At 43.3% G+C, this 27,242-nt stretch overlaps 1 protein-coding gene across 23 annotated transcripts in view; it reads left to right on the top strand.

Annotated features, from left to right (window-relative positions):
- Positions 1-26,521, top strand: part of DGKD (diacylglycerol kinase delta) — a 1,053,390-nt gene extending 1,026,869 nt beyond the window's left edge. For 17 of the 23 annotated variants that reach the window (XM_086943829.1, XM_086943836.1, XM_086943828.1 and 14 more), the window contains 2 exons: positions 11,038-11,168; positions 21,614-26,521. In XM_086943829.1, coding sequence (XP_086799955.1) covers positions 11,038-11,168; positions 21,614-21,703 — 221 coding nt within the window. In that variant the 3' untranslated portion in view covers positions 21,704-26,521. The remainder of the gene's footprint in view (positions 1-11,037; positions 11,169-21,613) is intronic. The other 6 variants (XM_086943840.1, XM_086943827.1, XM_086943826.1 and 3 more) reach the window with 1 other exon arrangement.
- The last annotated feature ends 721 nt before the right edge of the window (positions 26,522-27,242 follow it).

Raw genomic sequence — 27,242 nt, 5'->3', positions numbered from 1 at the left:
CTCCTGAATGCAGCGGACCTACTGCACTCACTGGGGTTCATTATCAATGTGCCAAAGTCACATCTGACTCCCTCCCATATGCTCCCTTTCATCTGAGCTGTTCAAGAAATTATGCAGTTTCAGGCCTATCCTCCCAGGCGACGAGTCCTGGATATTCAGGCTATTATACTGATGTTTCAGCTTCTATCCTGGAATTTGGTGATACTGACTCTAAGGCTGCTGGGCCTCATGTTCTCCAGCATCCTGCTTGTGACACATACCCTCTAGCATATGTGGGCTCCGCATTTGTTCCTGACGTTCCAGTGGGCGCAGCATCAGGGGAATCTCTCCTTCATGGCCCAGATCTGGAAGAGAACCGCAAAGATCTGCAGTGGTTGTTAACGAACCGCAATTGGTTCAGCAGCAGACTACTCTCCCTTCCCCATCCAGATCTGACAATGGTGACAGATACACCACTCCTGGGATGTGGCAGCTATCTAGGAGGGATGGAGATCAGAGCTTCTGGTGTCCTGAGGAATCTGGACTCCACATCAACCTATTGGAAGTTTGGGCGATCCAGCGGTCATTAAAAGCTATTCTGCTCTCAATCAAGGTAAGGCTGGTGCAGGTGTTAACGGACAACACCACCGCTATTTGCTATTGCAGCAAGCAGAGCAAGGTGGGGTTGTGGACCCTCTTTCAAAAGCTCTGCATCTTTAAACATGGCTAGAACGTCAGGGCTTTCCTTGGTGGTTCAGCACCTGGCAGACACTGTGAACTCCTGGGCAGATTAACTCAGCTGAAGATGCCTAGAAGATAACAAATTGAGTCTCCTTCTGGAGGTGGTGCAAGGTATCTTTCAGCTGTGGGGGAAGCCTTGGTTAGTTCTGTTCGCCACCATCAAGAACGCACAATGTCAGCAGTTGTGCACGCTGGAGTTTTCAAGGCAGCTGTGACTCAGAAGCGCTTTTTGTCTCGAGTGGAACTTAGGCATCCTCTACGCTTTTCCTCCGATGCATCTTCGGCAGGATCTTCTGTTGCAGCAGCAGGGGAGGGTTATCCACCCGAACCTGTCAGCGCTCCGCCTTCATGCGTGGAGATTGAGAGGTGAACGTTGACAGCTTTCAGCCTTCTGCCCAAAGTCTGCACAGTTATCTTAGCAGCATAATGCCAAGACTGTATACGCCTGTCGTTGGGGAAAGTTTGTTGGAGGTTGTGCAGATATCCTTTCTCTTGCCCAGCAGGGCTCTTCTCAGAGCACCCTAAAATGCGTTATTTTTGCCATTTCATCCTTTCTTCAGTTGCCTGATTCGTCAACCCCATAGAAGAGTTCCTGTCAAAACGCCAAGAGGACTCCATCTTTATATTCTTTTCTAACACAAAGAGAGGCTTCTAGAAGCTCCACCTCCCTTCATCTGCACTGTAGGTGCTGGCTGTACTCTCTTCCTCGAGGTCACTCACCAGAGCTGGCCAGGCTCCGATGAGAGCCAAGGCAGAGTTCTACACTTTCTCATCCTTGGGTTACACAGCCCCCACTGTCTGTTCTAGCAGCTTATCTCTCCCACTCGGTGAAGTGAAAAATATCATTTCTGTGCATGCACAAGTAACCCAGGCCTGCTTGCATTCGCAGAGGAAAGGCAGAGTCAGACAGACACAAGATGAAGCCATGAATTAAAGCAATATGGAGTCAATAGTCACCACATGATCTCACAATGTAAATAAATGCCTGTAGCATTACACTCCACTCCTTGACTATTAATAATCAGAATAACTCATAGGTGTAAAAGTAACAACCCTAGGACGAAACAAAGATAAAAGATTAGGCACACGTTTCAGACAGCAATAAATAGGAATCAAAATACAGATTATAATGAAAATGACACTTAAAATATAAGGAAGTTGCCCAAAATCAGGAAACCATTCAAATAAGCAATCCCAACACCCCTTTTCCATGTCTTGTTTTACTTCCTTAACTAACTCATATAGTGCATTAAGATGCGAATGGATAGATGTGGAATGGTCAGATCAATTGAAACAGCTCAAATCTAAATCTGCACAGCCGCAGTTATGATTTAAAAGCAAATATGTAATAGCAGCTCTATTTTGTAAAGTGGCTTTTCTTGTTCCATGAACATCCAATAGCAATTCAGCTAAGGCAGTAGAGGTTTCATTAATGTTTCTTATCATTTAATGTGCAACCTTGTTTATTATCCTAGTGTTATACACCGTTAACCCATAAACACCTAACATGGATGTAGCTAGACTAATATATTCAGTTTTCGATAACAATGTAATTTCAGAATCACAGACTTTTAGACAATTGAAATGTGTCTCTAGCATAGCAAGAGCATAAAGCTGAATGCAAAGGAAAAATCATAAGTCCTTTTCGTGTTAAGGCACATAGTCTACCAGTTAGGTTTGCTGGAATATAGGTGTATGTCGTATTGCCACATGAAAAGAGGAATTCCTTGGGTATTTTAACGTGCCTAAAGTGACTAACAATAGACACTGTATACCTTCAAGACATATTGTTATTTACAGTGGTACACATATTATCGCTTCGTAACTGACACAAGTTACGTTGCTCTCTAAAGATATTACTTATAGAACCATCAAGCTATAGCTGCTGGCACTTGCCTATTTTAGCAGGATCACATGTAAGGTTAAAACAGGTGTCTTCATCAGAAATATTGAATATCTGAAAGAAACACGTAGTGATAGATTCCTTACCATAGAATTACCCCCAGGTGTCAGACTTGATCCGGAAAGTTTTCATCAGCAGTACCCCTTCGCGTCCGTCGTTGGCGTTGTGGTCACAGAGATGACATCGCGGCAACTACTTAGACACCGCCCTTGCGCGCTGATGTCAGTTCTTTCTTTTTCCACGCCAGCATGCACAACTCCAGGAAGAGCAAATACCCCCAGTCACTTTTTTGCAGAGTTTTTTCGAGGCCTTTTGTCTCAATTCTTTTGAGTCGATTGACTCCTGATGTCGTAAGGATGCCCGGCTTCAAGAACTGTGGGGACTGTCTCTGCATTATGTCGGTGACGGACCCACACCGAATGTGTCTCTACTGCCTGGGGCGCAACCAAGACTCCAAGTTGTACCCCAACTGCCGGGCCATGGCACCGAAGACTTTGCAGGAGTGGTCCCAAAAGAGAACGTGCAATGTCATCAGTTCTGTGCGTTGGAATTTCCAAGGCGGCAATCGCTAGGTGACGAAAAGTTCCGGTCTACTGTACGCCTTTCTGCCTATACCACTTCTGCCCAGAGTGCTTAAGATCAAGCGCGACCGGGCCCAAGTCAGTCTTGTGGCTCCAGACTGGGCTCGAACAGTATGGTATCCGAGCTTCTCAGCATGGCCATTGATCCCCCGATCCGACTGCCTCTTCGGGAGGATCTTCTGTTGCAGCACCAGGGGATGGTCCTCCACCCGAACCTGTCCAGCCTCCACCTCCTTGCGTGGAGATTGGGCGGCCGCAGTTGAGGTCTTTTGACCTGCCTCCCGAATTTTGTAATGTAATCTTGGCGGCCAGACAGCCCTCCACTAAGACAGTATACTCCTGCAGGTGGAATACGTTTGTGGCATGGTGAAAGCAAAGGCTGCGAATCCCCTTTCTGCTCCTCTTTCAGAGGTCCTTCTATTCTTACTTTCTTTGACCCAGCAGGGCTCTGCTCTGGTCACTATCAAGGGCTATCTCTCGGCCATTTCAGCCTTTTTACGGCTTGCAGATGAGCCTTCCCTTTTCAAGTCCCCTGTTGTAAGTAGATTCTTAAAAGGCATTACTCATCTTTTCCCTCCTGTTACTTTCATAATGCCTCAGTGGGACTTAAATCTGGTTGTGACATATCTGACGTGTGCTTCCTTTGAGCCACTTGATGACCCTCCTATTCGTCTTCTCACTGATTGCCATCACCTCTGCCAGAAGAGTGAGTGAGCTCCAGGCTCGTTCTTCTAAACCTCATTTTCTCTCTGTCCATCCGGACAAAGTTGTTCTAAGGACTCGTCCATCTTTTCTGCCTAAGGTGGTCACTGCCTTTCACATCGGGCAGGCCATCACTTTGCCCTCTTTCTTTCCACCTCCCCATCCCTCGAAAGAGGAATAGAGGCTCCACCGTCTGGACCCAAAACGTGCGCTCTCATCCTACCTGAACCGCACTCAACAGTTTCGGGTGGATGACAAGCTCTTTGTTGGCTACGTGGGCGCAAAAGAAAGGTCGGGCTGTGCACAAGCGGACCATATCTCAGTGGGTCATTCTGTGCCTAAAAGCTTGTTATTCTTTGGCTAAAAAGGAGCCTCCAATGGGGCTACACGCCCATTTTACCAGGGCGGCGGCAGCCACTACTGCATTGGGACGATTACTTCCTGGACAGCCAAGTCCGGAGAGACGGCTTCTTTGGCCATTCTGTTCTCCAGGACTTTCTGGTGTGATCTTGGTTCGCAGGCCCACCACCTGGGTTGGTATTGCTGGGGTATCTATCTATGGTAAGGAATCTATCTCTACGTGTTTCTTTCATATGCACAAGCTACTTACCTTCGATAACTATATATCTGTAAGAAACATTAGTAGTGATAGATTCCTTACCACCCCACCCATCCTCCCCGTTCTGCGAACTGATTACTAGGGTTAAGGTCATCCCTTTCAGGGCCCTAGTTTCATGGCTCCAGTAGTCAGTATCTTGCATGGCTCTGCGTTCCTGGCGCAGAAAGTCGTGAACGGTGTCTAGTAACTGCCGCAATGTCATCTCGGCGACCACAACGTCAACGACGGACATGGAGCCGCACAACGCCACCTCTAACGCGCAGGGGTACTGCTAACAAAAACTTTCCGGATCCAGTCTGACGCCTAAGGGTAATTCTAAGGTAAGGAATCTATCACTACTAATGTTTCTTACAGATATATCGTTACCTAAGGTAAGTAACTTGTGCGTTATGATAAGTCATGTTCTTCCACAGATTTCCTGTTACCTCAGTGCAAAATTTTCAATATTCATATAAGGAGAGGTGGGTTCTTACATCGCTCTCCTCCACCACCTCATCCATATTGGTAGCATTAAAGTTATGTAAGGGAACATTGACAGGAGTAGGTATAGGAATCAGACACGTGGAGATAACAGTAAGGGTGCTCTTAATGTTCCGCATACAGAAGTGGGATATGTTGAGTACGTTTTGCATCAAATACGTAAGTCCACATGTTGTTCGGCTGCTGTAATAATGTTGTCATTTGATACTGGCGGTTGAGTCCCTTGGCAGTGGGCATCTCTGGACCCTCCCGGGCCCCTCTGAGCATGCCTGAACACTGTCCACACAGAGCAACCAAGACATAACCATACCATGCTTTGATCTAGAAGAACAGTGAACACACCAGTATTATTCATTCTCGCAAATAGCATTTATCACGAGTCACATGTTCCCATTTCTCCTTTCTAGGTCTCACTACATCTAGGATGTTGTCTTTTCCTGTAGCTATAATGTCAGAAGGGAACAGGGGAATTATTGGGAGGATGTAATCCATACGTTGGCTCCTGGGTTCTTATTTGTCGAGCCAAACCCTCCGTGTCCTCGTTCAGTAAGAAGGGCTGGGGCAGTCCCCTTCCTAACAATTCCTCCATAAGCTGGCATGATGACAATCTGAGCAACTCGATCTCCAGAATGCACTACTAAATCAGTGTCTCCACTGTTGAAGAGTATCACTTGTATCTCTCCTTGATAATCAGAGTCTATTACCCCCCCAGAATTTGGATGCATTTTAAGGAAACCCCAGACGAGGGGCAATCAGTTCAAAATGCCCCGGGGGAATTTTAATTTCAACCCCGGTTTCAATTAAAGCTATATCTTTGGGTTTCAGTCTCTGCATCTGTAAAGCATGTAAATCAAGACCGGCAGCCTCTGGAGCGGCCCAATATGGAGCTAAGGCTCTGGGAGTTGCCTCCCACTACAAGATAGTATTAGTAGCCATGTGAGGCTGAATCTGCAAAGCTGGTGTTATCATTCACATTAATGGAGTTTCTGCATTTGTCAAAGGCCTTTTTTTCAAAATTAACAATGCATCCTGCAAGTTATCTCTCCAACCTTTGAATGATCCATCTGACATTTTTTTCAGCTGAACTTTCAACAATCCGTTCATCCTTTCAATGAAAGACGCAGATTGTTTGTAGAAAGGGATATGAAATATGTGCTGTTTATTGTGTTGTGCTCAATATTCCTGCAACAATTTGCCTTTGAAATGAGAAGCATTGTCACTTTGGCTCTGCAATGGAATACCATAATATAAAATGATTAAATCCAATGTTTTTAAAGTATTCTGCTGAGTGGCACGTTTACATGGAAAGGCTATCGAGTAACCGGAGTAGGTATCCACAACTGTACAGGCATACTGACAACCCAGACTAATTTGCATTGTCCCACTATAGTCAATCTGCCATATCTGTCATGGCAGCTTTTTTTTATTTAGCTCAGCTCTCACCACCTGTGGGACTGGTCTGTGTTGTGTATGCATTCAAATGGGACATTGCATAATTGCCTTTTTTATCAAATATAGGGGAATATGCATTCCTCAGTTCTCTGCCTATTTGTTAGTGGCTTTCTCTTTCATGTGTTCACATCTTTGGTGAGTCCACTTAACCATTCCCACCAAATCAGAATTCTGTGTAGCCACATCAGCCTCTAAAGTGTTGGCTTTTTCATCTGCAAAGGAATTACACCATCGTTCAGATAAGACTGTTGGGCAGTGGGCATCTACATGATATACAGTTACTGTGCTTTGTGGTAACATTTCCCAGATCTCTTGCCACAACTTCTTACCCCACACCTCTTTTGAATGTATCATCCCGTTACGGGCATGTCATGTGGGAAGCCAGGTAGCTTAACCCATTGGCAGTAGACCACGAGTCAGTGTAGATGAAGCATTTTCAAGGCAATTCTTGTTTCAAGGCTTGATACAAAGCATATAGTTCTGCAAACTGGCTACTCTTACACTTTCCGGTAGTACTTAACAATTTCTTGGGCACAGGGTTATATGACACTACTTTACAATTCCTCTTAGCCCCCACATACCTGGCTAAGGCATCAGTAATCTAAAAGATCAATGTCCCGCACTTTTGCAGTTCATATAGAGTTGCACAGCCGTATATACTTAGTGTCATTAATGATTCACTTACACCACAGTTTTTCAAAATTTGACCATCTTTTATTTTCATGATTTGTCCAAGTTTCATTGTCACGCCAGGGCCAAGAAATTCATATGAACTTATGCGTATAATTACTTCATGGTTGCCCATCCAGGCCTACAAATGCGCAATGCTCTGAATCTCAAGTCCTCCACATTATACTAGAATTACGTCACACCCAATGCATTTCGGAAAAACCTTCGTCAGGGGTATCTGTAATGTTAAGATATACATGTATAAGTCACTGCTTCTCTAAACACACTACAAAAATACAATTAATATGCCCATTGTGCATTTGTAATTTTAACAGAAGCCCATTGTATCCCACCTCATCGTGAATATCCCACACGGCCCGTAATAAACTTAATATGACCCCCATAACGTGATGAAATCACCCTCATGTACTTTTTGCCGTTTTGAGAGGGCAAGAAGAGCCGGATGGCTTAAGTACATAACTAGATAAACAAAGATGGGGGTCACACCGGGATATAGTAAAGTTACGTGACACATGAGGGTATAGTAGGAGGGATGTTTTGAGGTTGTGATAAGTACTGAGTGGATTCTTTGACGATTTAGTACAAGAGGGTGATTTCATCACGTTTTGAGGGTCATATTAAGTTTATTACGGGCCGCGTGGGATATTAACGATGAGGTGGGATACAATGGGCTTCTATTAAAATTACTAATGCACAATGGGCATATTAATTGTATTTTTGAAGTGTGTTTAGAGAAGCAGTGACTCATACATGTATATCTTAACATTACAGATACCCCTGACGAAGGTTTTTCCGAAATGCATTGGGTGTGACGTAATTCTAGTATAATGTGGAGGACTTGAGATTCAGAGCATTGCGCATGTGTAGGCCTGGATGGGCAACCATGAAGTACTTATACGCATAAGTTCATATGAATTTCTTGGCCCTGGCGTGACAATGAAACTTGGACAAATCATGAAAATAAAAGATGGTCAAATTTTGAAAAACTTTGGTGTAAGTGAATCATTAATGACACTAAGTATATACGGCTGTGCAACTCTATATGAACTGCAAAAGTGCGGGACATGGATCTTTTAGATTACGTGTAATGCGTGACCACGGAACGGAACGCGCAAGGGTGATGCACGCTAAACCGGATTAAAATTCAAAGGAACCAATTAGCAAAACAAAGACGGGAGTGCTACAGGATCTCGACTGCTGTAAGGCATCACTAAACCATATGTCTCTTGACTTCTAAAGACAATGCTGCAAATAGCTCACTCCACTTCACAGGGGACTGGTAAATTCATTGCCCAAAATCCCAAAGGCACCCTCTTCTTTCCTGGCTACTGCTACAAACTACTTTGTCATCCAAGATTCCATACCTAAACATCTACCCAGACAAGCTTGTTGTTCGCTGAAAGTTGTCATCTCTTTCATTTTGACCAGTCCATCACCTTGCCTACTTTTGTATGCTTTGCCACATCCCTCCAATGAAGAGGAGCAACTTCACTGACACAGAAAGAGCATTGTTGATCTACCTTGACTGCCCAAAAGAGTTTTGGGTGGACGGCCAACTCTTCATGGGATATGTGAGAGTGAAGAAGGGAAAGACTGTGCAGAAATGGACCATCTCCCTCTAGATCATGCTGTGCACTAAAATGTGCTACACATTGGCCAAGAAGCAACCCCCTGAGGACCTGCTTGCTCATTTCACAAGAGCCAAGGCTGCGACTACTGCGTTATCATGCAGGCCCCAGTCCTGGACATTTGCCAGGCAGCAACGTGGGCTTCTCTGCACATATTCGCAAAACACTACTGCCTGGCAGTCAGGTCCGTCGGGACAGGCACTTTGCCTGTTCGGTCCTCCATTACTTTTTAGTGTGAATTTATTTTGCAGACCCACCTCAGCAAGGTATTGCTAGGGTATCCTAAGGTAAGGAATCTGCAGCTGGAAGTCGTTATCAAATGAACAAGTCACTTACCTTTAGTAGCGCCTTATCTCGTAGAGACACTTTCTAGCCACAGATTCCTTAGCGACACAACCATCCTCCCCACTCTGCAAATGGATTTCTTGGCACAGGGCTTTCCCCTTCTGGGCTCTAGTTTTCCACACCAGTGGTCATTTTTCTTCGTGGCTATGCAGTCCTGGCATGGAAAGTCCCGAAAAGAAACTGGCCTCTGCGTACTGGGTTGGCATGTATGTAGGCACCACACACGTCGCTTCCGGCGCGGATGATGTCACACTGATCTGAACAATGCCACCTACCGGAGCGCAGAGGTTCGGCTCATGAAAAACTTACAGATCCAGTCTGATGCCTAGGGATAATTCTATGGTAAGGAATCTGCGGTTAGACAGAGTTTTTACCAAATAAGGCGTTACCAAAGGTAGGCAACTTTTTATTAAGGACGCATATTTCCATATGCCATCCTGCCGGCCCACAGACGTTACCTGCTGTTCAGTGTAGACCACAAGTACTTATATTTTGCTGTGCTCCCCTTTAGCTTTATCATCACCCCTCGGGTATTAATGAAAGTGATGGCTGTGGTTGAAGCCCATCTGCTGAGGTCTGGGCTTCCAGTCTTCCCCTACCTCGACGACTGGCTGTTGAAGGCAGGCTACCACAGGCAGTCATCCTCCACCTTCATACTACGGCACACCTCCCACATTCGCTGGGATTAAGTCACACCTGACTCCCTCTCAGATGCTCCCTTTCATCAGAGCCATTCTGGGCACAGTGTAGTACCCTGCCTGTCTTCCGAAGTGGCGAGTCCAGGATATTCAGGCTATGATTCTAATGGGTCGTCTGACCTGCATGTAAAGCATGCCAGATGGCATATGCGGGCTGTGCAGTGGGATCTGAAATCCCAGTAGGAATAGCATCAGGGAAATCTGCCCAACTATGTCAATATACTGCACAAGCTCTGTAGTGGTAGCTGGTGGACTGCGATTAGGTGAGAAGCAAACCCGTCTCCCTACCGCACCCAGAGCTAACAGTGGTGACTGATGGATCGCTTCTAGGTGGCCATCTGGGAGATCGGAGCTGCACAACACCACCTAAAGGCGTGCAGAGGTACTGCTAAAGATTTTCCAGATCCAGTCTGACACCTTGAGAATATTCAAAAGGTGAGGAATGTGTGGTTAGATTAACCATCAATAGCAATACCGAAGTGAAGTATCTTTTTTTAATTGTCAGGTACATTTTGGTTTTCCAGTGTTGGGGAACATAAAACTAATTGCACTATAAATACCAGGATACAGTGGCTTATGAAATAGAGCACAGGAATTGGAAACATCATGGTCCTGGTGATTGTGAGCAGCCATGGTTCTTTTGAGGGAGTGTTACAAGAATGTACATGTAAAGAACTGATCACTGTGTCTAATCCTGCTGATAGTCTTAGCTCCTATCTCCTGAGATCAAGCATGCAAAAATGGATCAATGATTCAACTAAATGCTGGTTGTGATTTGCCTCATTTATGGTTTGTATGTCTTTTATCTCTTATTTAGGTGCACGTTGCTCTATCTCTCTTGTGGGTATGTTAGCCCCCTTTGTAATGTTTGTGTTTGTCCAACTGCACCTCCAGTGCATTCCTGAGCACTCAGTATCCTCTGTTATGTGTGTTTGTGAGGTGTTCTGCTTCCTCTGTGTATATGTGGTTACTAGCTCACTTGTGGGTGAAAGTTGTGTCCTCCTACTCTCTCTCCTGAGAGTTTGGGAGTCAGCTTTGCTTTCCTCTGGTTTTGTAATTGCTCCTGATGACTTGCCTGTGGCATTTCGAGAACTTGTCTCTACTCATTTAGGATGGTCTTCGGCTCTCTGCTGGGATTGCTGGTTCTATGGGTGTTGCACTTTCTCTCTGCTTTGGGAACCAGGTATTCAATGCACTCCTGCTTTTCCATCTCTGGCAGTTCACCTCTGGGGAACGGAGGAGGTGGCGGCATGGCTTGAGCGCCTCAGTCTGTGTGAGTACAAAGATATCTTCATCCGAAACGACATTCAGGGCTCCGAGCTCCTTCATCTCGAGCGAAGGGACCTCAAGGTACTTTCCAGTTACTTTTTTTAGTATCTACTACAGTGTTTGCCTGTCTTCTTTGAAGGGCTGTTCTTTCATGGGCTGCTCTTTATTAAGGTGTCTTCTATTTTCACTTATTTGTGCTCATTCCCTTTCTTCCGTTGAATGATAAACATGGCAAGGATGCTGGAGTGATAAGAAAGAGGCAGTGCTGTAAGCTGGGTGAATATGATGAACCAACACTCATTTTGCTTAAAGGGAATGTATTTGGCTTCTCCTTCTTCTTCCTTCAAGTACCTGTAATGTTCCTAAACAGAAATTGGTATTCAGAACATAGCTCATTGAAGCATGTCTGAGATTGGTTTAAACACTTGAATTATTGTTAAAAGAAGCAGTACTGATAGATATTCCGATAAATGGTGCAATATCATAACGTGGAGGGTGGGGGCAGGGCATACTAGAAGGGAACTGCCATGCTAGATCAATAAGGAAGAGAGGGAGCACAATGTAAGTGAATATCTTTCTGTATGCCTCATCAAATCATATGCTAACCTACAACGGTTATCATTTCATGTTGCACAAGTTGCATGTCTGTAAGATGTGAGTCTGGCTTGTCCTTGTCTATAGTTATTCACGTTCAGGGCTTTACCATTTGCTTGCTGTTGTATTTGGCTTCATGAAACCTGCCTGTTCTTGTGTTTGAACTCCGTACTACACATGCTGCTTCTTCATGCCTCTGATGTTCAGCCTGCCTTTGTTACCAAATCTTTGTCTACGTTGTTGTGATCTGATTGTATTCAAGAATGTGTCTCTTGCTCATGTGTGTATGCCTCTTTGCTAAAGTTCAGTTTGTTACTGCATGTTTAATATGTATCAGTTGTATGCTGCCTCCTCCTATTCCTGTTCAAGTTATGCACAGTGCCATATGAGTACTTTGTTGACTATTGTTAGATCCTTAGTGATTTCAAAGTGGACTGTGTTAATCCTATTTACTTTAGCTCTTTTAGAATCCTTCCTTAATATTTAGTGATTTTGCTACTTATGAGAAATATTCTGGCCTGTGTTCAAGGAAACGGTTGACGCAGGGACTACTTGCTGCAAATGTTTGATTGACAGACTAGCAGAAATGCTTGCTTCCAATGACTGTCTTACTCCTGCAGGTTCTTTTACTTAACCCTCTTCACATGCAGAAGACTGGAGCTAGACAGCAGATGCAGGTAAGAGCGGTGGGGCCAGGTGTGGGGGATTTCGACAGACGACGACAAGTGAAAATTAATTATTTATTTATTTTTCCCTCGTGGTCGGCTGTCAAAACCCCTCCAAACCGGCCCCACCGCTCTTACCTGCACAGGCCACTGCTGGAGCTAGGATTCTTTTTCAGCAATATTAAGTCACCAACACCAGGTGGCATTGAACTCCACCAGAAGTGATGTCAGTAGTGTATGTAATGCGCTACGGAGCTCGTGACATTAGTACCTTCTGTGAATCTTCCCTCACGTTTATGGTGTGCATTATCCCACCATATAGTGGTTGGGTTTGAAAAGTCTTTTTTTCCTTCTATTTGTAGCACAATAGGTGGGTCAACCCCTCCCTGTGACTGCAGATGCTCCCCCGAAGCCCCTGTTCATAGTCTTCATCTTCAGTTTCTTTTTTCCGGCATTGGGTATGGAACCAAGGTCCACAGCTCTAGGTCAAAAGCACCAAAGTTTTCGAGGAAACCACAGAATAAGCACTGCAAAATACCATCAATGTCGAGGAACAACTACAGAGAGAGAAAACACCGAAGAGGACCTGAAAAACACAGGTTTTTCTAGTGGGCTGCAACTATGTGGTCAGAAATTGGACACTTGTGGGGTGGTGTTAGGAGTGGGAACCCCATTTAGGTCTTGAAGGGATGGAAAACACTCCTTTTAGAATTTGCCCCTTGTGCTATCACAAGGTAGCACAGATGAACAAGCACATGTGCAATTTGTGTCTGACTAAGGACCATCAGATGGAGTGTCGACAATCATGTACAGAGTTTATTCCCTGAACACTTAAGGTAAAAGAAAAACAAAAGTGGACAAATTATGCCATTGCATTGTCATTACACTCCAATCAGTTAGTTGCTGAAGGACTTCGAACTCTCCAGCGACAAACAAGTCGAAGACCCCAAAGTTGCTCAAGGCAGATCACAGGTCGTATATCGAAGATTTGAAAATCATAGTGCCATCAGGCAGACAAGCTGCAAAAGTACTAAATTGAATCATTGAGGTCAAAATCCCCTAAAACCTCCTTGTCACTGAAATAGAAGGTATTTGAAGTGAGAGTACACGATAAGGAGCCCCACAGATCTAGAACATAGGGCTCACATTCTCTAATGGGCTTGACACCAAAAGTGATTGTGACTTGAGTAAAAGACCAGGAGACGAAGTCAGCCCTATCAATCGTGAAAAGGAGGGGAGATCCAATGAGTGACGCAGAAACAATGTTGATTGATGTCCGAAAGAACAGACACATGCTTGAAGCCAAATAGCAGCAGTACTGCAGAGAAAAATGAACAGACACAGGCTTGAAGCCAAATAGCAGCAGTACTGCAGAGAAAAATGAATTTCGAAGGAATGCATTAAGGGATTCTGAAACCCTAAACAAATAACAAGGGAACCAAAGTAGGAACAAGAGCAGCAACAACTTGAACCCCCCTTTAACACCTGTTTCCCAAGAGGAGGAACAGGAGAGATTCTTCAAAGTAGAGGAACTCTGAGGAAACTGTTGCTGACAGCACAGGACATTATTTGGTACATAGAATGATTCAAGGCATATGCTTCCCGTCACCACCTGATGTCCTCTCCATGTATAATGGTTTGAGCAGGAGGCAGAAGCAAGCTTCCTAATTGAGACATTACTACTGTGACAGACATTACATCGCCCTATGCTTTCTTCTTAAATATAATGGAGTATTACAAAAAGTACAGAGGATTCACAAACATTGGCAGAAGACAATAATGTTTGGCAACTTCTCCAGTTTAACAATCTTCTTGACAAAGGCTGCCATCAGAAATTAATTAAATGGGGTAAATCACGCTCAGCAACAGATCTTTTGCACCCCGCTACAATGATAAATGTAGAAGAGGTCATAGGTGCTCTGCTTCTAAATCTATTAACCCCTTCTACGCTGATGACGAGCTGGGCTCGTCATGGCGTAGCCCGCTCGCACGCTGATGACGAGCCCAGCTCGTCACGTAACATGCGGTTTTAAAAAACTCAGCGTACGAGCGGAATTCCGCCCGCACGCATGTGGTTAAATAAATCTCTCACGCAGGGATCTGTCCCTGAAACCTTTTAAAACTCTAGGGTTATTCCACTGCTAAAACATAAGGGTCTTAAAAAAACTATCCACAAAGTTCCCTTTTGCCTTATTCTTCAAAAATTCTGGAGGCTCTTGTGGAGCAGGAAATTTGTGAGCATTTACTAAATTCTGAGTATCTCAGTACACTGCGAGCAGGCTTTTGTCCTGCTCACAGCACAGAATCAGTGATTGTGGCAGCAATGGACGATATGAGGCTCAACAGTGATGAAGGGTTTAGCTCCATCCTTGTGCTTCTGGATCTATCCACTGCCTTCTACACAGTGGACCAAAATATCTTTGTCAACCCGTTTACTGTTCAAGTTCTTGGCTCTGAGCTTGCTGTAGTCTTTTGGGCAAGATTGTGTCCAGGCAGTTTTACTGGCACCCTATACTACAACTCCCTTGTCTGTAACTGGCAGAGTCCCTCAGGGGTCATCCCAATCCACCTCCTGTCCAGACCCCTAATAAAAGTGCTAACATCAAGGGGATGCAGATTGTACAACCATGCGGAAGACATCCAACTTCTCCTCCACCTAGATAACAAAATGACTGCACAGCAGGAAAGCCAAAACATCCTGAGATTTATCTGAGGATGGGTGGGGGATAACCAGCTAAAGCTAAAATCAGATAAAACGAAGATTTTGATATTAAACAACAGGATACATCTCTGGAATAGTTGTTATTGGCCCTCTGAGATGGGAGATCCGCCCTTGCCAAAGGCATCAGCAAATAGCCTCAGGTAATGATAGATGGTGGGCTTACTATGTCAACCCATATTGGAGTGGTTGTCTCTCAGTGCATTTTCCTTTTGAAAATCTTCAGGAAATGATTTGCCGTCCTCTCCAATGAAGCCTCAAAACATTAATAATAGCCACTATTCTATCCAGGCTAAATTATTCTAACTCAATCTATGTTGGCCTTCCAAACAGCACTATTAAAAATCTTAAAAGTGGCACAAGTGAGGTCTCATTTGCAGACTGCCTTATAAGTCCTATGTTACACCTCTATTGGCTTTCCGTTCTGTAGAAGATGCACTTTAAGACCTGTTGCACTACCTCTAATGACACAAAAGAACTGGCTTCCCGGTTCCTATCAAATAAAATTAGGAAGTATACCCCTTCTTGTATCCTAAGATCATCCAATGCCAATCTCTTAGAGACCCCCAGATATCTGAAGAAATGTCTGGGTGGTTGGAGCTTTTCTGTTCAGGCACAGACCTTTTGGAATTCTCTTCCTGATCGTTTGCATTCAGAAGGTCCCCTGTTTAGAGCAAAAGAATTGACACAGTAAGCGGAAAAATAGATCAGTGGCCTCATAGTGGAGGATAGCTAATTCAAATGCCCTTCTAATCCACTACAGACACTAACAGTCGGACAGAATGAAAGAACTGCACCTACCAGATCAGTATAGGAAAAGAGTAAAAAGAATCATTCAGGTAGGCAAAACAATAGCAAACACATGCCTCAAATCTGCTTTAAGCTCTGCAGAAATCCGACACAGACCGATGTCCGTGGGTTCCACACTCAGGAGGCATGTCTGGATCAAGGTTTTGGGGTTTAAACAGAAGGTGGTAGCCTCCATAATTAATATACCCTTCACTAAAGAGAACCTGTTTAGGACAGAAGTGGATGAGATGCTTCAACATATCAGGAAGGAGAATTACACAGCCAAGGCCATGGGTGCCGTGCAATTCAGGGGTACCTTCAAAAGAGGTACAGTCCATACAAGTAGGGCGAGTGGCAGCATGGATCTTTCCATGCTCATAGAACACAAATACTGATAACACAACTCACCCTGTCCCAGGGATCTGGCACATGATGGCTGTTCCAACAACCACAAAGGAAGCCCTTTTGAAAGAGAGCATGAGGCAGGAGTCTGACTCCCAGAGAATCAAGTCTGACCTTTCTTATGATACACTTCCAGGAGTCAGTAAACGGTTGAAGTGCAATCGGTACCAGTAGAACAAGCTACTATGACCATTGGGCAAGTCCTCCTTGTTTTAATTATGTGCATAAGTCTACATTTCTGAAGGCTCCCTGCAACGCAACTCTGCATCTCCAATTATGCCTGTAATCAGTTCTATGAATATGCTGGGGTTGTTCTGTGTATGAAAACACATAGAAACCATCTTACCCCTTGTGGTAGTTCCTTACACCGGATGTATGATGATACAACGCATACTATCGCAACGCAGTATGTTACTCCGCGATCTTGACAACGCAAGTCGTTACATCGACTTGCGCTGGAGGGTGCTGGACTTAGGAATAGTGTGAATTACTATTCCAACTCCAGTCTACGTACAGTAGGGAAGGTGCTGGAATAGTAATTCACACTATTCCTCAGTCTAGAGCGCCCTCCAGTGCAAGTCAATGTAACGACTTGCGTTGTCAAAACTACAATGTAACCATACCGCGTTGTAATGGTTTCGTGGTAAAGGATGTCTCCCCCTTACACCAACATATCCTTGTACAATTCACATAGTCATCTTGTGGTGTCCCAGGGACTGGAACTCCTCTCCAATCTAGTGATACAACACCTCCAGGAGTCAGTAGAGAGTTGAAGTAAGTACTCTATTTAGACACAGATGACCACAGTTGGTACTGCCTTTCCACCAGCCAACAACGGACTCAAAAACGAACTCAGCTGAGTCACAGTACAAAAGAACAATAGAACACAAGTCCTGTAACATTCTAGGTTTAAAGGTACAAGCACCTTTACCACACTTAAACAATGAACACAGATTCAACTACCTTCAAGTGACTTTGAAGAAGGGGACCCCCAATAGCTAACACCAATAGGCGGTAAAATAAGAGGTTTCCTGCAAGAGTGGCAAAAACACCTCAACAAAAGGGTACTAAATTCAATACAATTCTTGTTATGACATACAATTGGAACACAAATCACTAAAATTAAGGAAAAGGTTATAGAAAGGAAGATAACTCAAGCTCCTACGGCAATAAGTAGAAGTTTTGGCACAAAAGCAGGCCATAAAGGAGGTCTGTCATGTGGAACACAATAAAGAAATGCACTCATATTTTCTGCTCCCCAAAACATGACCAAAAACTGAGGTCAGTCATCTGAAACTCCTCAACAAATATGTAAACACCCAAAATTTCAAAATGACCACACTTCAGGAGGTCCTACCCATAAAAAAAGAAGGAGATTACATGACAACAAGACCTCGTTTCATATATTGATGAACAACAAGCACAGAAAATATGTCCAGGTTGTGGGTCTTAACAAGTGTGCCTCTACCAGAAGGGACACTCTCTTTGACAGTGAGAACAGGCATGAAACTACTGTGCATTATAGCCTCTCATATACCACTGATCCTATTCTGCAGGTTGTCCAGGAGAGCAATTCAGCAGTACTCTTCACCCCCTGCCCTATAAGATGTGTGTTTTTTCTCAAATAAGGCAAAGATAGCTTAAGTACACGTACAAGTTATGAATCCCTAAATGTAAGTCTGATTCCCAAAGGTGAAAGAAATCTAAAGAAGACCATGAACAAGGGCTTTAGAGTGCATCTAACTTCATGGGGGAGGGGTAGATGTACCTACTGGTCTACACCAGAGGTCTTTCTGAACCCAACTGTTAGATGGCAAAATTAGGCATAGCGTATGAATCCTGAAATGTGTTCACGCTTCAAAATTATTCCTACAGGTAAGTAACTATTTAATTCTGTTCTCTGATAGGCGCATAATCCAGTGCCGCTATGTATTCTTTGTCCTCATTTTTTTTCTATCATTTTTCTCATCTTTTAAGGAGACTGTCTTTTAGATCTTTGTGCTTTAAGCCATCCAGATCCTGTCACAAACAGATGTTGGTGACAAATCTGTATTCCAACTGTGTCTTATGCCTCTGTAAATCACAGGCTTCGCTACCATGTGATCCTTGTGCTCCTACGCACCCAAAAGGGGATCAGAGAAAGAGAGGCAAAACTCATTTTGGCCTTCTCAATGGAAAACCCTGATTGCCCTAGGTTGATCAGAATTCGTTTATCAGTATTTAAATTCATGAGAGTGTGCCTGTAAGATCTCTCCTGACCTTCTTTGACTGATTGCATTTTGTATTGTCCTAGTGCCACAGCCATGATCTCTGCATCAAAACTTGAATTGGCACTCTGATCAGTTGGAACACTTAATATGGCCTAATTCTAGCACATTGCATGCATTCAGTAGTGGTTAGTGCCATCCAGACTCTTAACAGGCCATTCTTTCAGACTTCCATGCCCACATTTGACAGTTCACTCAGGTGTCTCTTTTGAGCCACAGTGTGGTCTAACTGGGAGAATTTATATTCAAATATTCTATGGCTCCTGGAAGAATGGATTTTTACATATATTTTGTGGATGAGAGGATTTTCAAATTAGCCATATAGGGCTTTCTCCCTCAGCTGTAAGGAAAGCGGATTGCTAACAGACAACATCTAAGCTATGTTTTTCCTGATGAAAAAAAGGGGTGTTGTGCAAAACTACTGTGAGGAGGTCTGGGTTTAGGCCAAAGACAAACAGTTTAGTCTGCCAGCCGATGATTTATTGGGGGAAGGTGAGCACAATGGTAATCGACCCTTATCCCGCATTTTTTATCCCGCATACCATTAGCCCGCATACTATATTCCTGCAATTGCTTTCAGCCCGCATACCATTATACCGCATTTTTTTATAACGCATGTGCTTTTATCACGCATGCCTTTACAACGAATTACGTTGTAAAGGCATGGATGGTAAATGTATTTGCGTTGTAAACCACGACGATGAGAGAGGTAAGTGGGTTTGGGTTAATTTTTAACGATGGGGGTCGTGCTGGGGTAGTGATTGTGTAGTGTTAGTGTAGTGTTGAGTTGTGGTGGTTGTTTAGTGTAGGGTCGTGCTGGGGAAAGTGTAATAGGGGTTGGGGGTAGTGTTTTAGGGGGTAGGGTAGTGTTGTAGTGTTTGCGTAGTGTAGGGTCATGCTGGGGGTAGTGTTTTAGGGTTTAGGGTAGTGTTGTAGTGTTTGCGTAGTGTAAGGTCATGCTGGGGGTAGTGTTTTAGGGTTTAGGGTAGTGTTGTAGTGTTTGCGTAATGTAGGGTCATGCTGGGGGTAGTGTTTTAGGGTTTAGGGTAGTGTTGTAGTGTTTGCGTAATGTAGGGTCATGCTGGGGGTAGTGTTTTAGGGTTTAGGGTAGTGTTGTAGTGTTTGCGTAGTGTAGGGTCATGCTGGGGGTAGTGTTTTAGGATTTAGGGTTGTGTTGTAGTGTTTGCGTAGTGTAGGGTCATGCTGGGGGTATTGTTTTAGGGTTGTGTTGTAGTGTTTGCGTAATGTAGGGTCATGCTGGGGGTAGTGTTTTAGGGTTTAGGGTAGTGTTGTAGGGTTTGTGTAGTGTAGGGTCATGCTGGGGGTAGTGTTTTAGGGTTTAGGGTTGTGTTGTAGTGTTTGCGTAGTGTAGGGTCATGCTGGTGGTAGTGTTTTAGGGTTTAGGGTAGTGTTGTAGTGTTTGCGTAGTGTAGGGTCATGCTGGGGGTAGTGTTTTAGGGTAGTGGTGAAGTGTTTGTGTAGTGTAGGGTAATGCTGGGGTGTAGTGGTTTAGTGTAGTAGTGTAGTGTTGTGTAGGGTCATGCTGGGGGTAGTGTATTAAGGTACTGTTGTAGTGTTTGTGTAGGGAAGTAAAGTGCCTAATGGTAGTGTTGGGGGGTCGTGCTAGGTAGTGTAAATGTAGTAAAAGGACTGTAGTGTAGGGTAGTGTTTGGTAGTGTATGGTAGGGTAGTGTACTTTCACTTACCTTTAAAACTTTTACAATGAGTATACCTTTAACATGCATGCTTTTACGTTGTAAAGGCATGCGTGCTAAAGGCATATTCGTTCTAAAAGTTTTAGTTCTTTTAGTTTGCGGCCTTATAGTATATGCGGGATGAAAAATGCGGGATGATGGTATGCGGGATGATTGTATGCGGAATTTCGTCATATATTCGAGCACAATAGCAGACATCGTCAGTATGATGTGTTGTGCACCAATCAAATGTGTAAACTCTCGTACAGGAAGTGGTTGACCCGACATTCCTGACCTGGGAAATACCAGAGATCAATATCTTTGCAACCAGTACAAACAGACAATGTAACCTGCATTGCTCGCTCAAATTCCCACAGTAGAAATACATGAATTCCAGGGAGCTACCATTTTTACTAAAGGGTTAGACCTCTGTTCATGTGGTGGTAAATTAATTGCTTGCTTTCTTTCCTCAGCTTGCCCCTGTCATGTACCAGGAGTTACATAGGCTATATCCTTGGGGGCACTTACCCACTGTATTCAAAAGAGATTGCCTTTGTCGTAGGTTTTGATGTAAAAGAGCCAGGGAATAAATCATCTCTAGATGCATTTTTTTCACAGTGAGACATTGTCATGAGCTAGTAGGCAAATCCTTTCCAGATGGGCTTCAGATTTACTCTACTGAGGGGTTGGGACATCTTTGTCTTTGCTGTACTGTCCCAGTTCGAAAGATCTTTCAGTACAATACTATGCATCTATTTATTTGTTTGCTGAACCCTATTAATTAGGTGAGGGCAAAAGGGAGCATGATAAATTTAACAGGGCAGTACTTAAGTCCTTTCTACTATAGCTTCAGGTGTGCATACTGTCAGCCCTCTTCCTTCAGGGATGTTTTGTCAGTAGATTAAGAAGGATTCTGTGGGAGTGAAGATCCTTTAAAAGAAGAACTTTTGTGGCTTGAATATTTTTATTTTTTTGATGAATGGATCCACCTCAGCAGATTCCTTACTTCCCTCCCCCCTGCACTCTCATGTTTTTAAAATGATTCTTTCCTGTTTTTATTTCTTTTGGCTCCCTCTTCTACACTACTAGCCTGTAGGGGGGTTGAAGATTAAACAAGCAGAACTCATGAAACAAATCTCTGAGCTGACTTTTATACTCTCTCAGCATAATTTCTGATGGGGTTCTGTGGCTTCACAGCCAACGCTGTTCAGCCCCACCTGGCACTAGTGACTTGAAATTGGTGGAAAAAATGTCTGCCTCCCAGTCTTGCTCCTGGGTAGAGGCCTAAGTAATGGATGTGTAAGAACTGCATCATCCATCAGAAAGAACATTACTGAAGGTAAGTAGCATGTTGTTTGTTTATAATGTCTAACTGTTTTTCTGGTTTTTTTTTTAGGACTTGGGGGTGACCAAAGTAGGTCACATGAAAAGAATTTTACACGGCGTCAAGGATCTGAACCGGAATCCTCCTGTCAGCGAGGCATAGCTTCTGTTTTTACCTCTTGCATCTTCAGGTCCTCCTCTCAAACTCTGCCGTGAATCCCATACAACATTCAACAATATGCCCATGCAGTGATGAATCTCTGTGATGAGAGCGGCGTCTACATATCACCCGTGGCGAGTTGGCATCTTGTCTGAACAGTTACCAAGACAGATCTCTTGACCTTATGAAGTTGTCCAAATTCATACACTGGTTCCTTTATTTGAAGGATCACTGCAAATAACTTCTTAATGAGGGAATAACTGCATCAGACAGCCATATACAACAAGTGGACTCTGGTTCTGTTGATTATTGTAGCTAGTGTTCGTCCATCAGCTATGATGCCTTGATAATGCGTTTGTAACTGGTCATAAGTGTTTCAAGAACTACACAGGACTTTTATTACACTCCATGTGCTCTTAAGCACACACCCATTTATTCACCTCGTTCTTCTAATGATGTTTCAAGGACATTTGTTCATAAGTGGCTCTCCTTAACCAGTGATTGCTGCATATTGTCAGGTGGAAACTGGTGTATCTACACAGGTGCTGCATATTTGACAGAAGTGGAACGTTAACTCAGACAATTTCTTTCAATGAAAACCTATTTTGTACAGAAAGTATGACTGCAAATCTCCACATTTCGTCATGAGGAAATGACTAATGAGAAAATGATAAGGTAGATGGGGTTAGAAATCAGCAAAGCAGGCTGCCGAAACACCGGTGTTCAAAGAACAAATATTCATTTCAGGTGGATGGAATATCATTGGAACTGTAGAATAGCCAGGACTTCACTTGGTACGGTTCCTTTCTTTCAATAATTAAGGCTGGACAGAGTCATTCTGTCGTGGTGTTGTGAGTAACCACATTTTGCCATCCCAGTTTTACTTTTGTAGAAAGAGTAAGAAATGTCTCAGTTCAGTTTTTATCGGTTAATGAAGGTTCTTTCTTGTGTTTACTTGAACACTAGTGTATACTTCCTTTTCATTGTTCCCTTCTTAAATTGAGACCTTGTGTTGCTGTATCTCTTCTGGTTCGCCCAGTGTGTTGTGAATTTCATAAGTTGGAGTTGGTAGCTCTGGATTTTATTTTATCTGGATTTGCCACCTACATGTGCTGCCGATCAATAATTTTGATATAGGATTGTAAAATATAAGAGTCTTAGAAGTCTAAAATGGGCAAAAATATTGAGGTAGCATTAATCAGCCTCCGTTGCTTTCCTTGCCAACCTCATGATCTTAGAAGTCTTTAACCTAGAACACAAGTCCTGCTTAAATAAGAAAAAAATGTCCTGTCAGGTGTGGGATGTGAGGTTGCCCTTCTTCCATGTTTGAAGATTGCAGCAGCAAGCAATATCATATAAAAGTTACACACAACGACAGTGAAATAATATTCTCAAAACATGCTCTTTTTTGTGAATTGACATGAAATTGCTTATCTAGTCTTCTCTGAAAAGGAAGAACTTTACATCTAAATTGGTGTGACTGAGGAGAGATGAATTTTTAAATGTCATACCAGGAGAGATGGAAGCTTATGTTCTCCTATGTGAGATGGACAGTATCAGAAGGTTTTAGAAGGATGTAAAAAGGTGTTCAAAACCTACTGTGTTTGTCGATAGTCCTACTAGTCAAACTTATCTGACCATGCAGGGATGAGTTGAAATGTCACCGGATACATGAGCTCAGCCCTATAGTAGGTCTATAATAGGTATTTTATTTCTCATTTACTATCCAGCATGGTAGGCCCTGGAATATTCCACCCTCCTCTCACTAATCTCAATAGAGGTAATTGTCCATGTCTATCAGCTGACACCCTTTAGCAGACAGGATCATAAAAGGTGCTTGTCTTTTAGTGAAAAGTTATTTTCAGGCTTTTTAAGGATAGCACATAAAATATTTGTGAGAAGAAGCAGATATCTAAGCAAAAAGTATTAAAGTATAACACATGATAGGACTCCAATGTCTGGAAAACAAATAGGGTGAGGCAAAGATGGCTTCTGCTGCCATGGTGTCCTTTAAAGTGCTCCATAATTCCTTTTTATTTTAACTTGTGCATTTGCAGGACTTTATGGTATTGTGGAAGTGTGATCCATTCTACACTTTACTCATGTATTAGGTTGTCAGGCAGTAGCCTACAAACCATAAACACATTTATGCAATAGTATATAATTAAAATGTAACTTCTTACATACAAAGCAGTCAAAACACAGTTACACAATCAGTGCAAGAAATGTAAGATGCAGAAAACTCTAAAATGGGCATCTTGTAGGTCTTACTCCAACTCAGTGTTATACCATATTGCCATTCTTCTCAATAGCAGTTACTGACCAACATGAGTTTAATCACTGAAATTGACCATCATGCCGTGTACGACCTAGAGTGCAAGAAAAACAAGTTAATGTTAAATCTAAAAGACTGGAATAGGGAATTGTAAACACTTCTCGAAAGCACACCCTTTCAAATACCAATAAATGCTGCACTTTTGTCGAAGAGCACATTCTCAAGCCATGGCACAGCATATGTTCATGCGACATTTTAATCAGTCCATGATTAGGAAAGCACAATTTTGTGCTTTTGTTTACTGGTAAAATATTTCATCCAAAAAATGTAAGCTACTTTATGAATCATCTTAAAAATTGAGCAGTATCAGGGGCCTTTTACGGTGGTTATGAGAAGTTCTGATGCATTCATTCTTGCTAAGCCCCAGGAGCAAACCAACACCGATCCTGCCTCACCATTGATAAAGAAGTGCACATGCACTCATTTACTGTCTCGTAGCGTATCTCTGTACCTGTGCACTATTCATTTACATATGAGCCCTGTTTGCATTTAGACTGTTCAGTCTGTATGAACTTGAACACTTGAACTGTTCTTTATAGGGTAAAAGGTTTTATGTGCCATTGCACACATTTTAATGTGCCTGCCTTACAAAAAAACAAACAGCATACCAGTGCATGATCTTTGCCAGTTGGTTCTGTGCCACTACTGTACATAAGCACCATAGTGGTTTCTCTCCGACGCCTGAGTAGGTACATTTTATAAAACTGGGGAGAAATAGAGAGACTAGCTTCTCTTACCAATTCTAGCTAGCCTCAAACCTTCTCTGGAAAAGACCTCCCACCCTGCTAGCAGGTCGATCATGCTTCTTGCTAAGTCAAGGAATCCCTTTCCTTGTAGAAAGGAACCTTAATTTACTGTGCTGGCTTCAGAGCTTAGGAACTAAGGGTTTTATTTAGAGTTTGACAGACAGGATTCTCCGTCAAAACATAGTAGATTTTCCGTCTGCTGTACCAGTGCATTATAGTCTATGGCAATACGGAGGACGGGTTATCTGCCACCTTTTGCCAGAGTATCCTGTCCGCCAGACGCTAGATATGGCCCTAAAAAGGCTTGGCCGGCGTTAGAGGGTGCTAGGTCTGATTTTGCAATGTTAAAAACTGTCAGATTGTTCATGTCTGGGTCACTGATAGACATGAATCGTAGAGGACACCTGAACAGTGTAGAGCCTCGAATTTCAGGAGTGCCTGTGCGAGAGTAGCAGAGGAGATTCAAATATATTAGTTTGCAGTGGACCAAAAACCGATTACTCCGGTCTGAGATATGAAGGTCCCTGACAGAAGAAGATTGATGAGGCAGAAATTCCACTGTAGAATTCAAGAGGTACAACCTGAACATTATTTAAGTTTTTGTGCAGCCAGGACGTCCACGATAGCAACTAGACTGCTGAAAATTTTCAGTTACATTAATAGGTAGGGTACTGACCCTACATGCTTGGGCTGGTGGTTGTATGCTCCAGCAGGGTCCTATTGCCTCAGGCTCACATCCTTGAATCTTTCTCGTCTAGCACTGCCCGTTCAGTCCTCAGTCACCCTCTCCACCTCATCCCCTGAGTGTCCAACAGCATCTCCAACCTCCATAACATTACTTTGGCTGTGAGTCTGCCACAAAGACACAGTTGAGAAGCAAACCTCCGTACAATTCAGTAGAAAAAGAAACTCACTGAATATGCAGAAAAGCAAGCAGTTGAGGAAAGAAATAGGAAACCTATGATCCACTGTGGACCAGGGAGTGGACAAGCAGCAGACTACCCTATAAATGCCCTAATACCCACTTGGAAGGAATACTTAGTTTCCACTCAAATCAGTATTGCAAGGCTAACGGTACTGCAGGCTGTGTTCCTGCATTGCTTTCTGGTTGCAAATTCTCCAGGTCAAACCTGGAGGAGTTGTAAACTGGAAATAGAAGTTGGCAAGCCTAAATTGATGAGATTGCCCCATTTTCGGCATGTTATTCTCTGTTCCAAAGGAGCCTAGAGAGGTTAATGTAGAATTCACTGAAAATACTACAAATAAGAACTACCACAGGAGGTGTAATGGAGGTCTAAGAGTTCAAACAGAATGTTAAGCTCTCTTGAGAGGATGTGAATCACGAAGCTGGTCAGAGACAGCAAAGAATGACTAGCTCCAGGACCAATAGGGATGGGACTCTTTGTCATTCATTTGCTGGGACCTTTCAAGGAGTGTCTTGTTCTGGGGCTCTTCTGCCGAGTTGGGATTCTGTTTTCCTGTCCACTAGATGGAAGTTGAACCAATGATTTCATTTCAGGTACCTTCTTGTGGAGGCTGCACTGTGTACCGAAATACACAACTAATACCATGTGCACTCATTGAACCTTTTCTCTATTTTGCTTAGTCTTAGTCCGTATTTAAATAATTTCTTTTGTTATTATTTATGCCTCATTGATGAAAATGAAAGACTGTGTTTACACTGTAGGCTTTGCCTTGTACGTATTGTTTTTACTGTACAAAAATAAGGAGAGAAATAAATAAGTGTATTTCTTCTGTTTTTCCTGAAGTGACCGGTTTAAAATCCCCATGTTGACTCTGAACAGAACACTCCAGGGGCTGTATTACAGAAAGTGCTCCCAGAGAACGTTGGTATTACAGAAGGGGTTTCAGATGCTTGTGCGACTTTTGTAATACTCATAGCCCTGGTGCACATTCAGCGCTATTGTGTGAGGACGTTCCCTCATTTGTATGGGGCTACACCCTCACTTTGACTCTGCGCCCACGCCGTACTGTGGACGCAGGTGCAGAGGCAAACATGCCCTTAGAAGGCCCACTGACATTGTGCCTCAAAAAGATGGCACACTCTCATTGCCCCCCTCCCCCCAGACCAGCTATCTGAAGGAGTAAAAGGGGGTCCCATGGAACCCCTGAAACCCCCCCTGCATGCAGGTGCAGTCACTCACTGTACCCACCAGCAAGGGGATCTCTACTCCCTCTTCAAAGTGTAGGCAGGTTGCCACTTGCAGTGTGAAACACAGAGCTTCTTTGAAGCAATTTAAAAAGGTTTTTCCTTCAAACATAATTTTGCCTCAACTATTTTTATCAAAATCTCTACTTTAGCATGTTATGAGATGCAGAGTTTTTAGTACTCTTTTTATTGGTTTTAGTCATATATACTGAACAGTATGGCCATCCCCTATGAGGTGTGCAAAATTGTATTCTATCTCTGGGAAAAGTTAGCATTGCCAAAGGTGGGTGT

Source organism: Lissotriton vulgaris, chromosome 11 (genome assembly GCF_964263255.1).
Source record: "Lissotriton vulgaris chromosome 11, aLisVul1.2, whole genome shotgun sequence".
NCBI lineage: Eukaryota > Metazoa > Chordata > Amphibia > Caudata > Salamandridae > Lissotriton > Lissotriton vulgaris.
Note: the sequence above shows the minus strand (reverse complement) of the source record. Positions and strands in the feature narration are given on the sequence as shown.